At 36.1% G+C, this 19,145-nt stretch overlaps 2 protein-coding genes across 2 annotated transcripts; one reads left to right on the top strand and one right to left on the bottom strand.

The window, feature by feature from the left end:
- The first annotated feature begins 10,935 nt into the window (after positions 1-10,935).
- On the top strand, positions 10,936-14,360 carry LOC17895067 (auxin efflux carrier component 3). Its single transcript, XM_006300778.2, has 6 exons — positions 10,936-12,349; positions 12,434-12,743; positions 12,830-12,915; positions 13,349-13,506; positions 13,603-13,679; positions 13,776-14,360. The coding sequence occupies exons 1-6, from the start codon at positions 11,101-11,103 to the stop codon at positions 13,840-13,842; spliced, it is 1,947 nt and encodes a 648-aa protein (XP_006300840.1). The 5' UTR covers positions 10,936-11,100; the 3' UTR covers positions 13,843-14,360.
- A 2,977-nt stretch (positions 14,361-17,337) lies between these two features.
- LOC111832171 lies at positions 17,338-17,453 on the bottom strand (the record flags this gene model as incomplete). Its single annotated transcript, XM_023788537.1, is given in 2 exon segments — positions 17,338-17,402; positions 17,405-17,453. Coding segments are annotated over 2 exon segments (114 nt in total), but the record flags the coding sequence as incomplete, so codon positions are not given.
- Between the last annotated feature and the right edge of the window lie 1,692 nt (positions 17,454-19,145).

Here is a 19,145-nt window from a genome sequence, read left to right on the forward strand (position 1 = left end):
CACCAAGTAACCATGACTAATGTGGAGCGGGTACGACGGCATATTGGGACTAGTGAAGTGTGTGAAGTGTGTAAGGGAGGGCTGGAATCGATTTTACATGTGCTAAGAGACTGCCCCGCAATTGCGGGAGTTTGGAAGAGGTTGGTGCCCCAGCGGTCTCGACAAGAATTTTTTTCTATGTCTTTAATGGAGTGGTTGTTTGGTAACTTGAGTGCTGGATCGCATGTGGGGATGGAAAATTGGCCAACTGTTTTCAGCATGGCAATATGGTGGGGGTGGAAGTGGAGGTGCGGTAATATTTTCGGCGAGAATGGAAAGTGTCGGGATAGGGTGCGGTTTATTAAAGATCTCTCTACGGATGTGGTAAAAGCGCATTCTCTTGCGAATAAAGAGTTGCGTGGAGGTGCAAGAGTAGAGAGAATGGTGGGATGGAAGAAGCCGGCTGACGGATGGGTTAAAATTTCGACGGATGGGGCGTCGCGGGGGTCTCTGGCGCTTTCTTCGGCAGGTGGAGCGGTTCGTGATGTGGAGGGGTTGTGGTTGGGAGGTTTTTCTCTTCACATTGGGTCTTGCTCAGCGCCTCTAGCAGAATTATGGGGAGTCTACTATGGTCTTCTCATTGCTTGGGACAAAGGTTTTCGGCGGGTGGAGTTGGAAGTGGATTCGGAGTTGGTGGTGGGTTTTTTACGGAAAGGGATTAGCGATGCTCATCCGCTTTCTTTCCTGGTGCGTTTGTGCCATGGCTTCTTCTCGAGGGACTGGATAGTCCGTATTTCTCATGTGTATAGGGAAGATAACCGTCTTGCGGATGGGTTAGCTAACTATGCGTTCTTGTTACCGCTAGGGCTTCACTTATTTGATTCTTGTCCGAATGAAGTTGTTTCTTTTTTGTTGGACGATGCTAACGGGACTAAGTTTCCCCGGTGTATTCGTGTGTAATGTTACATTTTATTTTTAGTTAGTTAAGCATGGAGACTTTGTCTCCTCTCTTTTACCAAAAAAAAAAAAGTGGTATTTCATGGGCAAGCAGAGATTGCTAAAACATGAAATAACGTCACTGCCTATTTGACCCGTACAAGTCTCTCAAATAAGGCTGCTGCATGCTATGTATTTTATTCCTGGACTAGAAAAAAAAGTTTTTAAATATTCAATTCTGGTGGAGATTTTCACCTACAATTTCACCTGATGTCTCATTCCAAATTATTATTTTTTTAATTAATAATTCAAGCAACTGTTTTTTTTCCTTTTTCTTTTTTCTTGTGGTCTTTGATATAATCATTCCATATTCATTTCCGATATTTTGATACAACACCCTAATTTTCCCATTCATGTAAATATCGTTCAAGCTATGTGTTATCAACATGTGAAGTAGATAGCTTTTTCACTTTACGTTAAATAAATATTTACAATTACTATAAGTCTATAAATAACAAAGAAAAAAAAAGGAGTTTACGACCAAAATGTACGTAGCTCACTTTAATTTCAATATATTGCACGGTTTAACCGGAATTGGGTTTTCTTAGCCCAACTCGTAATTGAATAGTTTGAAAGCAAACCCAATGGGCTAATAGTTCTAGCAAACTTGAAATGAAAATTTTCATAATCCAATCCTTTATAAACAGAAATATTAGATAGAAAACTGTGATATACCATATAACTGGGCTACATGTATCTCTTTCATTCGTTTTAGAAGATATCAAACGAGTTTTTGCATTTAAAATCCTAATATTAATCTTGGATTATGTTAACGAAGTGATTAGTACCTTTGACAATAGAGCAAATTGTAGAACAAAAAATAAAATATGATAAAGAGTTAAAAGTTAAAACTTTGTTTGGAAGATAATAGAGAGAGAGGGTAACAGAGGAATGTGTGTGAGTCTGGCATGCCCATGTGCATCTCACGTGCTTTCATTATAGATGTGACGCGTGCATGGTCGAATGTCCCGCGCTTTTCCATGTGGACTCGTCTTATTGGTCAGAGGTTCATTATTGTGACTAAAACATACAAATGCATTACATTTACTTACATAAAGATTATTATAATCATGAAATAAGGTCTTTTAATCAAAACATACAAAGGGAGAAACATATGAATTTATAATAAATTAAATTAAACATATGAAAACAACATTTACATATACAGTTTATAAATATACACTGAAAATTTCAGAAATATCTGAAAATGAATAACATTGTAAATTGATTTCTTGTAATGAAAATTCATGGATACATAAATTACTGGTTTTTTTTTTTTTTTTTTTTTTTCTTGAATAAGAAGTTCTAGACTGAAACTCATACATCTTTTAAGACCAGAGCATGTTACTGGTTTTAATTAATTATTATAAAAAGTTTATATGTTGTGTTAGTTTAGTTACCGATAATTTCAATATATTGCAATACGGAAGAAAAAAACTTTGATCACATCACCAAGATGATTACAAAGATGATTCAATCGTGTACGTTATAACATTGTCGAATTGATCATGTTCACAGATCTCACCTATCTGTCATTCTCTTTTTTTGGACTCGCTAAGTGAACTTTTAGTCTTTGTCCCAGCTTATTTTTTCAATAATAATTGGCAGTCGTATACTTTTTAAGTATTCATTTTTAAGAGTACATCGATCAGTGATTGAAAAGTTTATGAAAAAATTAACCTTCTTTAATCACGTGTTTAACTCACCAGTAGCCATCATTGTTCACTTTCAAGATTGTCTAAATCGCTTCTACGTACCACTTTGAATCAATATTGCTCGTTCACAAGTTTTGAAAATCAGAGAACAAAGCTAACCAACCACACACACTTTATTTGTGTATCAAACTATCAATAAAACGCCAAACTCTTATGTGCTTGTTATTTATACACGAATAAGCCAGATATGGATATTTGTATCACTTTCAAGATTGTCTAATTCATCTTTTTTTTTTTTGAAATTTTTTTATTTATCCTTTGTTAATACAAGATCGTTTCCTTATAACTATTAAATGTAAAATATATATATGCATTTTCGTTAAACAAAATTTAAACTCTAAAACGATATTTATGTATTGTTCGATCGGATCTATTAGAATAAGTGGCATGGCATCTCTGCCAATCTTTAAACACGAGAGTTTAAAGTCACATCTCCTAACTGAAAGATCTTTTAAGATCTTGAGAAAAGCTTGAAGAAGACAATAATGGTGAAAAACCTTTATTCAACTTAATCCAAAAGATTACATTGTTATTGTTTATATAGAGGACATGAAGCATAAAGCAGAAGGTGAGCTATCATTACACGACTTATGACTAGCTGCATTTAATGCCCTGAGCTTTGAGAGGAACGTAACGGTTGCACAGCTTTATTAGGTGAGCAGGCTTGACTGTACAAATGTTGCAGGTTTGGAGCGATTCTCTGTTTTTAATGTCTTGATGCAGAGTTTGTGAACTGAACCTTGTGGGCTTTGTTTTACTCGTGAGGCCTTCTTCTTTTCTCTTATTGGACTGATCTTTAGTAAGCCCATTACGTGTTTGTGTAGAACAGAGCAAAACTTGTTGGTTTTGTCTCATACACCCCCTCAAACTTGTGTTGGGTGGCAGACCAACACCAAGTTTGGAACGAAGAGCATAGAAAGGTTCTTGAGGCAGAGATTTTGTAAATACGTCTGCTAGCTGATCTGTTGCAGGAACATGTCTAACGATCAGTGTGCCGAGTGCAACTCTTTCTCTGACATAGTGAAAGTCGGTATCAAAGTGTTTGGACCTGTTATGAAGAGTCGGGTTTGCAGTCAAATATACTGCAGACAAATTGTCACAATAAACTCCGGAGTGACCGGTTGAGAAACACCAAGATCACGAAGAAGAGATGAGATCCATTTGATTTCTGATGCAACTTCTGACATTGTCCTATATTCCGCTTCAGTTGATGATTTAGAAACAGTGGGATGCCTTTTTGCAGACCAAGAAATAATATTGGAGCCAAGAAATGTGCAAAACCCACCTGTAGAGCGTCTTGTGGCTTTGCAACCAGCATAATCACTGTCACTGAAAGCGGTAAGAGTAGAATCCGAGTTATTGGATAGATTGATCCCCATTTGAACTGTGCCTTTAATATATCTTAGAATCCGTTTGAGAAGCTGAAAATCAGACACAGTGGGCATGTGCATCTTTTGACAGACATAGTTGACGGAGAACTGAATGTCTGGACGGGTCAAAGTGAGATATTGGAGCTTTCCCGCTAAGCTTCGAAAATACGTGGGATCTGAAAATGGTTCATGTTGACCTTGAAGTTTATCTAGCTGCAGAGGAAGAGGAGTGGGCATTGGAGCACAATCTTTCATTCCTGCAGTTATAAGAAGATCAGTGGCATATTTTTCTTGACATAAAAATAACCTATCTTTGTGAAAATGAGCCTGCACACCAAGAAAATAATGAAGAGGACCCATATCTTTCATTCTGAACTCTTTGTTGAGACTGTCAAGAAGACTGTTGAGAAGAGTGTCATTGTTTCCAGTAAGACACATATCATCCACATATAAGAGGAGATGCATCAAGTCTTTTCCCTTTTTGTAAACAAACAAAGATGGATCACCCAAACTGCAAAGAAAACCAAAGTCAAGCAAAAACGTACTGAATTTATCAAACCAAGCTCTCGGTGCTTGTTTGAGGCCATATATTGCTTTGTTCAATTTGCAGAGATGGTGTGGGCGGCTTTTGTCTTCAAATCCGGGTGGTTGTATCATATATACTGTTTCTTTTAAATCACCATGTAAAAAGGCATTTTTAACATCAAGCTGTTTAATATCCCACTTGTTCACTGTTGCAGTATGCAAAACAGATCTTATTGTCGCTGTTCTCACCACTGGACTATATGTTTCCACAAAATCAACTCCTTCTTCTTGTTCATAACCTTTTGCAACCAAGCGAGCTTTTAGTTTGTCTAGAGATCCGTCAGACAAAAGCTTGGTTTTGAAAACCCATCTGCAACCAAGAGGTTTAATTTCTTCTTTAGGGGGAACTAAGTCCCATGTATGAGTAACATGTAAAGTATCGACTTCTTCGGTCATTGCATTTGTCCATCCTTCATCTTTCAAGGCTGATTTAATTGTCTTAGGTTCAGGGTAGTTCTCCTTGACAGTAAAGAGAGCATATTTAGGATTTGCCTTAATAACCCCTGCTTTTCTTCTAGTAGTCATAGGGTGAGAGTTTTCAACTGCAGAATCTGTAGTGACACTTTGCGATAGAGAAGGGAAGTCTTCAACAGTAAATAATGGTGTAGAAGAAGCATCATCTATGATGATTGCTGGAGTGCTTGTGTTTTCAGATATCTCAACACTTGGAGAAATTGCTGGTGAAGATGAACTAGTGATGGCCAATGGACTTCCTGTGGGTAAAGGAACGCTGTCGCCAATAGCAGCAGGGTCTAAGCCTGGCGTACGCTCAGAACATTCCTTAGCCACATTCGTCAAAGGATCACTAGTTGTAATAGAATGAGGTTGAACTCTTGACGCTGAAGACGGTTCTGGTGCGGAAAAACTCTTTTGCCAAGCACTTGTGAGATTTGTTGTTGGCTGTGGCAGAAGATGAGCATATGAAGATCCAAAAGGAAACTGATTTTCATCAAATAGAGCATGCCTGCAAATGAAAACTCTCCCTGTTGGTGGATGATAACAACGATAACCCTTGTATTTTTCATTATATCCCAAGAAAACACAGAGAAGCGATTTGGGATCAAACTTGTTCTTAGCATAAGGACGAAGGTATGGATAACAAGCACACCCGAAAACTCTTAGAGAAGTATACACAGGAGGTTTACCCGTAAGAAGCTCGAAAGGACTCTTGTTGTTGGGTAATACTGATGAGGGAAGAAGATTTCCAAGAAAATTTGCTGTGAAGAAAGCTTCTACCCAGAGAGGAGATGGAGCTTTACTTTGAAAAAGCATTGACAAGCCTAACTCCGTGATGTGCCTGTGTTTGCGCTCAGCTAAACCATTCTGTTCCGGTGTGTAAGGACATGAGATGAGCTGTTTTATACCATGGCTTGCGAGATGTGACACAAACTGGTTGTTTGTAAACTCACCCCCTCCATCACACTGAAAATAAGCAATTTTCTGCATAAATATGTTCTCTACCAACTGTTGGAACATAACGAATACAGAGTAGAAATCTGATTTAGCCTTCAATGGATAAAACCAAGTGAATCTTGAGAAGTTGTCAATAAAAATTGCATAAAACCGAAAACCCTGTGTTGAAACAACAGGTGCTGGTCCCCATAAGTCACAATGAATTCTCTCAAGAGGTCTAGTTGAGATAAAATCTGAAGCAAGAAACGGGAGTTTACATGTCTTTCCCAACTGACAAGCATCACACATACGAGAGCTTGTTTTATTCATTACTATAGCTTTACTACTTGAGAGGAGCTGGAGAATATCTTTATGAGGATGACCAAGCCGCATATGCCACACTTCATCACTGGTTGCTTGTTGCCGAGAGGAATAGTAAGCTTGCATCTGATTATTCTTCAACATGAAAAGATCTTTATGTCTCTTTCCTTGTGCTAGAGGAAGCTTTGTCCGCTTGTCCTTCACAATTACACCATCAGAATCAAATTTGAAGTAACAGGGATAGTCATCACAAAGTTTGGAAACAGACAGAAGAGACTTGGCGATTTGAGGACAGACTAGTACATCTTTTAAAGGTAAGAAAGTACCTTGCAATGTTTGAAGAGGAATGGAACCAATGTGAGTAATGGGAAGAAAATCACCATTACCTACCATCACTCTATCATCACCATTGTAGGGCTGAGCAGATTGGAGAGCTTCTGAATTGTTAGTGATATGTGAAGTAGCACCAGAATCTGCATACCACTCATGGCCTGGTGGACCAGATTGATCTGTCATCTTCATCGCAGCTAATGCATTGTGAAGCTCTTCAGTTTGATAGGCATGATCAAAACGCTTGTAACACTTCACTGCAGAATGACCATACTTTCCACAAATTTGACATGTAGGTCTTTCAGAGGAGCCAGAGCTTGTGTGTGTACTGATCTGTTGGTGAAATCCTCGTCCACGAGTGGAGTAAGAATTGCGTCCTCTGTAGCCTCCATTTCTTCCATTATTATGACCACGACCTCGGTTAGAATACTCACGACCAGTATTAAACGCCAAATGAGGAGTAACTTCAGTAGTTGCAGAGTACTTAAGAAGCTTATTCTCAAAGTTTATAAGCTTAAACTCTACATCCTCAAAGGTTGGTCCAGGAAACTGATCCATGGAATTCTCAACATACGTCTCAATAGACTGATATTCTGGACCTAACCCACTCAAAGCACCATAAATATTTTCCTGATCTGAGACTGGATGACCAATGGAGTCTAACTGGTCACTAATAGCCTTAATCTCATCTAAGTACACAGCCATAGTCTTTCCTAGTTTAGGAACATTGTTTAAACGTCTCTGCAAATCATGCTTCCTAGAGACTGAAACACGATTAAACTTTTTGGCGAGACTGTTCCATACCTCGTGAGATGTGTGTAGACCATAGACCGTACGGAGAGCTTCTTCAGACAAGGAGCCAAAGATCCAAGCAAGAACTAGTTGATCGTTGCGTATCCATGTGTTGAAGTCTGGATTCGGAGCTTCAGAGGTGGTTTCACCACTTTTGATAGTGACGGTTGAAGGAGGACGTGGAGTTCCTCCATTGACGTAGCCGAGAAGATTCTGGCTAGAGAGAAAGGACTCAAACTGTGTTTTCCAAAGAAGATAGTTGGTGGAAGAGAGTTTGAGAGTAACGCATTGTGAAATGCTTAGAGAGGAAGCGGAAACAGGAACGAGAGCAGAATCCATATTAGGAGAAATAGGAACAAGAGCAGGATCAAGAGCCATGGCGCTCTGATACCATGAAAGATCTTTTAAGATCTTGAGAAAAGCTTGAAGAAGACAATAATGGTGAAAAACCTTTATTCAACTTAATCTAAAAGATTACATTGTTATTGTTTATATAGAGGACATGAAGCATAAAGCAGAAGGTGAGCTATCATTACACGACTTATGACTAGTTGCATTTAATGCCCTGAGCTTTGAGAGGAACGTAACGGTTGCACAGCTTTATTAGGTGAGCAGGCTTGACTGTACGAATGTTGCAGGTTTGGAGCGATTCTCTGTTTTTAATGTCTTGATGCAGAGTTTGTGAACTGAACCTTGTGGGCTTTGTTTTACTCGTGAGGCCTTCTTCTTTTCTCTTATTGGACTGATCTTTAGTAAGCCCATTACGTGTTTGTGTAGAACAGAGCAAAACTTGTTGGTTTTGTCTCATACTAACGAATTGCAAAAATAGGTCAAAGTACACTATTTACACAGAATACAAAATTCTAAAGACAACTTACTCTAAGTCTAGCTAAGCAGTTGAACACCATGTAGTAAAAACCAATTATAAGCTCGATGCATTGGCTTTGATTGTCCAACAATTAGGTTGTCAAAGTCCACCATTTAGTATGTGTCTAAAGAAAAATGGTCCACCGTACCATCTAGCCAAATTTAAAACATATCATCAAAGAAACATTTTAGTATGATGGCTATGTTACACCAACAATGTTCTTTTTTCTTTCTTTTTTTTTTCTTTTATTTCCTTAACGTGTTTGGTTGTTTGTGAATTGTGAGAATATATCGTTAATCTATCTACTCGGTAGCGATTGATTAATATATATCTCAGAGATTATTGGAAGCATTAGTCGTCGTATAGTAATCTAAATTTCATGATCGTTCCTACATTTCCGTATATCACAGGCGAGAAACTATATTAAAGTTTGACTTGGACTTCTATTATTCAACCACAAACATAATTTTCTTACGCAAATATATAGTGTCTTTAACGAATCGTACAGTACTTTAGTTTCGTTTTAATACCGAACTTAGTCTTCCATATGATAGTCTGTTACTCTATAAAATTCTAGTTCTATTTGGATTATTTGATATTATTAAGTCTTAACAATTAAAAGAGACGACATTTTTTAACTTAGCAACAAGCATCTTAAGTCTACTCTTAGGCACAGAATTATGTGTGCTAGCTTCACTTTGGAATATATATTTGCGGTACTACCTTTTCCCTTAGATCTTTGTGTACTACAAGCTAGAATTATCAATTACGCGTACCTCATAAAAATGGAATAATAATTGTAGTTAATGGAAATTGTTGCATACGCTGACATATGAACTATGAAGTGCTTCCAAAAGTTCCCTAAATCTTGTGCAGATACCTAGGATTTTTTTATTAGGTTAATTGGAACGTCAATTGTGTGGAAATATTAAGATATATAATGGGTTGATTCGATTATGATAAATAGTTGAAAAAACTGTATAATTTGGTTCTTTAATTATAAAGAAAAAGTTTATAATTTTGTTTTTGTAAGGCCGGCAGAGTTTATTTAGCATTAAATCGCAATTAATCATTCGAGTTTGGACTTATTTGGAGGAAGTTGTGTTCCAGTAATATATTTTATAGCAATCAGAAAGATACAGCAACACTAAATCACAAGAAGGTCACGACATTCTCTGTCTCAACCATTTACGCATGTGGAACTTTGGTTGTGTACTAAAAAGATAGTATTACCCATATCGGGGAATAAGTTTTTATAAGCATTAAAAATAGAATTTGAATACATTTTTGTTCATACTAAAATGATATATACCAAATTGAGCTGTTTAACTTTGTAACACTCAAAAAACAAAGTGATTTATGTTAGCACATACAAAACTGTGATGTTTAATATGGTAAGATTCTCATTGTTTCTTATACTAATTAGCAGAGATTTGAGTTTATCTGAACAAATAATGCAGAAGCGACGTATTAACTAAACATCATGGGAAGGGGGAATTAGACAGTAGGTTAATGATGAGAATATAGGCTAAACAATGTGTGTCGTCTTAAGGAGAGAGTAATTGAGTGTTGCCTACTTCACGAGACAAATGAGTAAACCTAACAATAACATAGAGACACACTCGACGCCATTAGCCAAATTCCATTTGAGCCATCCAATTTCTTAGTGGATCTTCTTTGTCTCCAGCCCATCTTGTCTCCTTCATTTTTTATAATCATTACTTTTTCTTTCTAAAGTGAATGAACATCACAAAATATTAAAAGGGAATTTCCTTTTATTTTTTTTGATATTGAAAACTTTAACATCTTTTATTTTTATTTTTTGATTGATAAGCCGGGGTACCAAGATATTTTGTTGTAGATTTGGTAATGCTGATATGTTTTTTTTATATAGGTATTGATTCATTCATATTACGAGAATGGATTAGTTATAGAGAATGTGAAAGAAAAGGTAAAGTAAAAATAAGATAAAGAGTAGAGGGGGACAGAAGAGAAAAGGTATGTCTGCGATGCCCATCCCCAAAAGTAGATTGCCACATGTTCTTCTTCTTAAGATCTAACTCTCATGCTATTTGTAACAACAAGTAAAAAAAAAAACACTGTGGCAGACTATTTTTTCCATTTTGGTTTTAATCTACACGGATTACATTTGTATACAAAATAAAATAAAAATGGCATGTATGTCATAAATGTTAAAGCTGAAAACTTATGATTCAATCATATACCTTTAATTTTTACTACTTATGTGCATGTTGTTGTTATCTACGGTATGGTCGAACCAAAACATAAGGAAAAAATGCTGAAAAACATTCCTCTCAAAATTTTATCTTATTTTAAAGTTCCCATATGATGAGATGTGTTATTAAATTTACATCACTAAATTTTGAAATAAAACTAACCAAAACACACATTTAAATCTTGCAATAAGATTTTCTTAAGAGAATATATTTATATAAATATTTTATGATAAGATCGATAAATATATAAAAAAACATAGAGAAAAGAATAAAATAAAAAAAATAGTAAAAAGGAACTTGGGTGGTCACGTATTTGCTGTATAAAGAGGTGTAAAGTGGTATCACCTCCTTAAATTATATCCTCAAAACCCAAAACTTGCTCACTCCTTCACACACACACACTGCTCTCCCAAGTCCTCTCTCACTTCTTCTTCTCCTTCTCTCAGACACCGTTGCTTAACGGTTCTCCTTTTTTTTTTCCTTTTCTTTCTTGTTTCCAGTTTTGCCCTTTCAAGATGATCTCGTGGCACGACCTCTACACGGTTCTCACAGCCGTGATCCCTCTTTACGTAGCTATGATCCTCGCCTACGGCTCTGTCCGGTGGTGGAAGATCTTTTCTCCCGACCAATGCTCTGGAATCAACCGTTTCGTCGCTATCTTCGCCGTCCCTCTCCTCTCTTTCCACTTCATCTCCACCAACAACCCTTACGCCATGAATCTCCGCTTCATCGCCGCCGACACTCTCCAAAAAATCATCATGTTGTCTCTCTTAGTCATCTGGGCTAATCTCACCCGTTCAGGTAGTCTTGAGTGGAGCATCACCATCTTTTCCCTCTCAACACTTCCCAACACTCTTGTCATGGGGATTCCTCTCTTGATCGCTATGTACGGCGAATACTCTGGTTCCCTCATGGTCCAAATCGTCGTCCTCCAGTGTATCATCTGGTACACGCTTCTCCTTTTCCTCTTCGAGTTTCGTGGCGCCAAGATGCTTATCATGGAGCAGTTCCCGGAGACAGCTGCCTCAATCGTTTCTTTCAAAGTCGAATCCGATGTCGTTTCATTAGACGGACATGATTTTCTTGAGACCGACGCTGAGATTGGCGACGACGGGAAGCTTCACGTCACTGTGAGGAAATCAAACGCTTCTCGTCGCTCGTTCTGTGGACCGAACATGACTCCACGGCCGTCGAATCTCACCGGAGCTGAGATTTATAGCCTTAGCACAACTCCTAGAGGCTCCAATTTCAACCACTCTGATTTTTACTCGATGATGGGTTTCCCTGGTGGCCGTCTTTCTAATTTCGGTCCGGCCGATATGTACTCTGTACAGTCTTCAAGAGGTCCTACTCCTCGACCTTCCAACTTCGAGGAGAACTGCGCCATGGCATCCTCCCCGAGATTCGGGTATTACCCCGGAAGTGGAGGAGGAGGAGGAGGAGGAGCCGGGTCTTATCCGGCTCCGAATCCAGAATTCTCTTCAACAACCACATCTACCGCCAATAAAGGCGTTATTAAAAACCCGAAAGACGTCAACACGAACCAGCAGACTACTCTTCCAACAAGCGGAAAGTCAAACAGCCATGACGCCAAGGAGCTTCACATGTTCGTATGGAGCTCCAACGGTTCACCCGTTTCAGACCGGGCGGGTCTTAATGTTTTCGGGGGAGCACCGGAAAACGAACAAGGTGGAAGATCCGATCAAGGTGCTAAAGAGATTCGTATGTTAGTCCCTGATCAGTCTCACAACGGAGAGAGCAAAGGTTAGTACATACACTTTAAAAAACTTTCTTAATAAGATATTGCAAATCTTTTCTCAAATTTGGTTTTGTGTGGTGGCTATATAGCTCTAGCTCAGCCAGCGAGTGGAGGAGATTTCGGAGGAGAACAACAATTTAGTTTCGCTGAGAAAGAAGAAGGAGAAAGAGCAAAAGACGCCGAGAATGGACTAAACAAACTCGCTCCAAACTCCTCGGCGGAGCTACAATCAAAGACAGGTCTAGGAGGAGCCGCCGGAGGCGAAAATCAAAGGAAAAACATGCCGCCGGCGAGTGTGATGACAAGGCTGATACTGATAATGGTGTGGAGGAAACTCATCAGAAACCCAAACACTTACTCTAGTCTCATTGGCCTTATTTGGGCTCTCGTCGCTTTCCGGTTAGTTAAAAACTCAATATTAATGCTTTTCTTGAGTCAAACCGACCGGTTATCAAGAAATTTAACATCCGGTATTGAATATGAAGGTGGCACGTGGCAATGCCAAAAATCATACAGCAATCTATCTCCATTCTATCTGATGCTGGTCTTGGAATGGCAATGTTCAGTTTGGGTAAGTCTATTCTTCGTACTCTGTTTTTATTCCCTTTTGATTTTTTTTTAACCCATTTAAATGAATAAAATCTAAATGAATAAATCTGATTCATACCAAACAGAAAATTTTCTATATTCTGCATAATTCGTTGACGTATGAACCCATTTGCATAATAATAGAATTAAATTAGGTACTTCGTAAATTGTGATTAAGAAACAAATTGGTTTTTTTGGGGGATGGACCATCCGACAGGTGGGACAGTGTTGTGAGTGTCTTATTAGATAAATGGTAATGGTGGACGACATGGTCTCGTGTTGTTGATAATCGTCATGGTCCCCATTTTTATGGGACTTGATTGGAACTTTTTTTTAAAGATGTATAGTTGAAAAAGGAAAATATATTATTCATGGCCGGATTTTGAAATTGAACTGTTTTGGGTAATGTCGTGTAGGGTTGTTCATGGCGTTGCAACCCAAATTAATCGCTTGCGGGAACTCCGTGGCAACGTTTGCGATGGCTGTTAGGTTCCTAACGGGTCCGGCCGTGATGGCTGTTGCTGCCATTGCCATCGGATTGCGTGGTGATTTACTGCGTGTTGCTATAGTTCAGGTAACTTTTTTTTTTTTTTTTTACCATTAACTTCAGTTCTAACATGTTACAAAATTAACTATGTTGCTAAGTATATTGTTTGTATGGGTTTTTTAGGCTGCATTACCTCAAGGAATTGTGCCCTTTGTGTTTGCTAAGGAGTACAATGTTCATCCTGCTATTTTAAGTACAGGGTAAGTCAGATTATATATGTTAATTAATCGATTAGACAATATGTTATTGATATTGTGATTTTAACATGTAACATTGCAAACCAAATGATTTTGCAGGGTGATATTTGGAATGCTTATAGCGCTTCCGATCACGCTGGTTTACTACATTCTACTCGGGTTATAAGCTTTTCGATTACGAAAAAACCCCGAAAAAGGGATCAATTGTAGAGGAGGGGAGGGAGAAGGAAGAAAGGGAAAACAAGAGATTGTGTCTCATGGAACAAACTAAAAGCTTAGAGTATATAAGTAAACTAGGGAGTAGTAGCATGATTTAAGGAATGATGATGCCTACATTACAAGCCAAGAAACCCTTTCTTCTCCCATGTTTTTATATATAGAATATTGGGAGATGATTTGAGTGAGACAATGGGATGCAGATAAGGAGGAGCAAAACATGGGGCAACGAGACAAAGAACAAAAGATAAATAAAAGATTTGGAGGAAGAAGACAACTTATTATTTTTTGTAACTTTTTTTTTACACGAGTCCCTTTTGTTTTTAATGTGTTCTTTGATTAGGTTTGGGGTAACTTACTAGTTGATTACTGTGTAGAATTTGTTTTAGCCAAGAAAAGTGTGGTTTTTGATTTTGAATCTCCCCTCGTTCCAAGTTTCACAAAAATAAAAGAGTATTTTTCTACCAAGTTAAAAAAGAAGAATATATGTGATTCTTCTGAGATCTAGTAAAAATCTGTAATCAAATTTTGTGGATTTATTGAAACCTTTTATGGATGCAGTTGTAAATGATGAGAATGGTAGTGGGAGAAATGGGTTAGGTGCTTTGGCACTGAAAGCATTTGGTTTCATCATTAATTTAAGCTGGTAGTGATGTAAGTCTAAATGGTCCATGTAATGTGTAGGGATGATGAACAATTATTTTAGATAGATCAAGAAAAGGCAGAAAGGTAATTAAAAAGGTCAAAAGCTTATATAAAAGTTTAATAAAAAGTGCCTTTTCTTTTTCTTTATATGCTTTCTCTCATTTCTTTCGGATTTTTTTTTTAATATAGAAAAAGTAAGAGTATGTTTCTTTTTTGTCAACAAAGTAGAAAATGGAGATAAACATAAATTGACTGAAAATGACCGATTTTAGCTCTTATTTATATAGTTTAATAGATAGTTCGGCCATTTTTTCTCGTTTTACGGGAAGATTTTTCTATCCCACTATTTATAAACAAGTATATAAAGTTAGACATGCGTTTGGTAGATATAAAGTATAACAACCATTACTTAATTTGTATTTCAGACGGTTGAATCTTAAATTTTATCATATTTTACACATTTTGTTAGTACATTAATAAATTAATATCATCTAAAAACTCCATCTATGGTGATAATAAAAATATACTATATAACTACTAATACTTTGACATGGTACAACACTTACTTACGGTATTAATTAATATAAATAAAAATATGCACCAAACCAAATTCTATTTTATATTTACAAAAACGAAGGATAAGAAAATTATAAATAAATTGTTACAAACATGTGTATTTTTTGAAAACAAAGATTTTCCATGTGTTTTTTAACAAATACTATGTTATATTATTCCATTAATCATGGAATTCAATTTTAATCGCACACCAACAAAACTTGAGTTTTATGATTTTAATTGTTATAGCTGTTTTTTCTTGGCAATTTTTGTAACTTTTTATTTTCTTACAAGTAAATTGTTTAATAAGCTGCATACGGTTCAAAAATAATTATCTACATGTTTCATACCCTACTTTTATGCTTCAAAAGAATTTAAAAGAATTTCACTCATATAAATAATATATGTTTTCTAATTATATGTATTGATAAAATTAGACATACACCATTTTTAGCCAAAAGATTTCACAGTAACTATGAACCACTAGTAATTCAATTTATTTAATATCCTATACTTTTTTTTAAGTTCATATTTGTTTGACCTAAGTTATATATAGAGTACATAAAAGCGTTAAAACAATCTATATGGAAAAGAAAAAAACAAGAAAAAAAGATAAACTAAAGAAGTCAAGAATCAACACCGGAGGAAAGTAATATAGTGTTTCGAAACTTGCTTTTTATATACTTGATCACCTAATCCAGACGTAAAACGATAAGGAGTAATCACTAATAAGGGATTAAGTAAGTAATTAGTGGGGAAAACGTTTGATTGGGCTCCGAGTTACAAATTGAATGTGTTGTCGCATTGGATGGGAACACAATGGGACGCATATCGAAAGAAGTCTGAAAACACTTAATCCACCGTCAAAGACTTAAAAAATTGGTCGGCTAATCTATAATTATTAAATTTGATTATATCAAGATTAGCAAGTGTCTGTATTTAAGAGGTCTCATTAGACCAACATGCGTCGCACAAAAGCTGTAATGGGCTCTGTGCACTTCCATAGTTTCACTCAGTTATACTATAATACTAATAAATCTCTTTGTTTTACGATATGGTATATTTTTTGTTATTATCGAAAATTCGTCATGGAATCAGAAACATTTATCGGTAAAATCGTCACGTATTTTGGACTCTGCATAGAATGGGATTGTCTCGATGTTAAAAGATTTATCATATGACAAAAATCGATGCATGCATGATTAATTGAACCACCTATAAAGTTGTGTTAAACTTTTTTTTTTTCTTGAGGGAGAGCGAGGTACATGTATGCAACTGTGGATATATGTGTATGGACTTCATGTGCTGATTGCTAAACAAAGAGAAAAAAGTTGAATATAACGTGTAGAAATGAATATGTATAATGAAAAACAGAACCACTGTCAATTTTCACATATCACAATCAAAATATGGGTATCACTCAAGTATATTATAATGACATATAACAAATATATATGAGAAAAAAGAAAACAGCACATGATGTTGAAGAATCACGTAGAAACTTTTTGATGTGGAAAGGAGAAGTTGTCATGTTCGAGCAAGAAACATACATGGACCAAGGTCAGTTTATAGTATGTGAGAGATGTGTATTTTGCGGAGCAAAGGTACGAAAGATCCTATTGTACACTAAATGCGATAATGGTTTAACATTGGTTTTCAAAACATTTTTGTATGTCTTCATTTTTTGTCGCATGTTTCAATTTGATCTTTGTAGACCATCCAAATCTTTGAGATTATATTGTCCAACATCTTGAAGAATTTTGTAACAAAAACATAACACATACTATACTACATCCTGATTAACTTTTGTTTTATGTATTAAATCCAAATTCAGTTTAAAATATTTGTGTGCATGTAATACTATATATAACTTTTAAAAACTTACACGAAAAAAACTAATAACAACATCTCCAGCATGAGCTGGAATGCTGGATTATCTTATAGTGCGCCTAACATACTATTTCTATTATTATCGAGCCGGTGCTAAAATCAACATGTGCATACTCCTAAGTAATAATAGCTATTGTATACATACTAGCCAAGAATAGTGAATAGTTTACAAGACATGAATGCTTCTTGCTTGTTTGCTTCTCCTCAACTCGGGCGGGATGTCTCTATATATTATAAATTTTAGTATTATTAGTCATGCCCACTCCTCCTCTCATGTGCTTTACAAATTCCCTTCATTGGCACCTTGTGTTACGTTTTATCTCCATTGGATTTTTCCCGTTATACCATATTGCTTTCATTGTGATTTGATCAAGATTGGGCCATGCATGTAAACGGCTTTGGCAAAACCGGGAACGTTCACCCTACAACACGATGGGGAAAGCGTAGGGTAGGGACGTCGAAAACACGAATGCATGCACAATCCGTTCATTGAACGGAACAAACCTTTGAAAGATGATTAATGAAACTAGAATGAAAAAAAATGGACGTGGAATAAGATAAGAGAGCTATGTATTATCCAATTGAAAGCAAAAGACATTGAATTGAAGTAACAAAAGAATGGACCCAAAAGAAGAAGGAAAAGAACAACTGTGACTTAGTTGTCGCATATATGTTGAAGGCAATGGCTCGCGAGTCACATTATACCTGTCGAAGAAAAAAAGAAAGAAAGAAAATATGTGGTTTGTCCAAAAATAAAAAAATATGTGGATCACAATTTGTGAGCGTAGATCCAAATAGTCTCTATGTCCCTACACTTTGAAACTAATCATCCCAACCCCCCTTACCATAAATGTGCATTCTTTTATTGTTACAAAAATGTGCATATTATTTAGAGTAGATTATGTAAAGGAAAACAAGAAGAAGTTTTTTGATAAGATGTGTTGATAAGATGTGTAATTGATTAATCAAAGTAAAAAAATGTACATACGTGCTTTTGAGATTACTGAGATAAGAGTAAAAAGATTCAGAAACAAAAAAGCCAAAAAAATGCAACACCAACAATTCAAGTGCTATCTATTATCGAAAAACCGCAAACCAAAGTTAAGATATCGAAGCCTTATATGCATAATTTCAGAGATAGCCAGCTTGTGGAAATGACGAGTAGCCACTATTGTGGATGCCTGAATTATGTTCCCTCCAAATAAGATAAACACTTATTTGAAAAAGAGTTAGGAGAATGTCATTAAAATTCTCAATATATATTTTTTTGTTGTCTTCTTTTCACTATTTGGAGAGCAAAAATTTTGTGAATTACTACTCGTTGACGATGAATGTACAAGTTTTTTTTTTTTTTAAATAATTAGGTGAATAAACAATTCTTAAGTTTCTATTTGAGTATATTCTAAAATGGCAAAAGGGAACCTTCATATTTTCTATTGACTTATAGGCATGTACATTCTTTTAGATAAATCATTTGAGATTCTTGCAAATAAGTGTTTCAATACTTAAAAGTGTTAAATAATAATATGGAATACTCAGATGATAGACCACATGCCTATAAATCAAATCTAATAACAGAAATTTCTACATCGAAAAATAGCATGACCCATAGCAAAATAGTGCGTTATGCAAATTTTTTTTTTTTTTTTTGGATGACATGAGGTAAAACCGTATAATATACTTTTTGAAGAATGAGTTGTCGACGTAAAAAAATAAAATGTTCCAAAAACTTTTACCTAGAATCTTATTATTTTCTGAAATACCGATTTTCTTTTTCCATTTTAGTGCAAATAGATTGCTTATGTAAAGAATATGAGATGTAATGTACATATTGTGATGGATATATACATTATATTATAGTTAGTTTATGAATGAGTAGATTCTGTGACTAAAAAATCGAAAATGAGTTTTTTAGAGATCAGCATAAGGTAAATGAGAAATTGAAAGAAGGCGATTGGGGGGGAAAGTTTTGATGAGAGGATATGGTGGTGTCCTCGTGTGCGTGGCTGCATTCTCGTGGCATACCATCACCATACTAATAATTGAAATCCAAGATATATATATAAAAGAAAATTCATGAATCAACAAAAGCAAAATGAAAGAGAAAAGTAAACGTGAATAGATTGAGAGAGAGAGAAGGACAGGTGAAGGTGGGTGTCGGCC

The sequence above is a fragment of the Capsella rubella genome, unplaced genomic scaffold (assembly GCF_000375325.1).
Source record: "Capsella rubella cultivar Monte Gargano unplaced genomic scaffold, Caprub1_0 scaffold_2, whole genome shotgun sequence".
Lineage (NCBI taxonomy): Eukaryota > Viridiplantae > Streptophyta > Magnoliopsida > Brassicales > Brassicaceae > Capsella > Capsella rubella.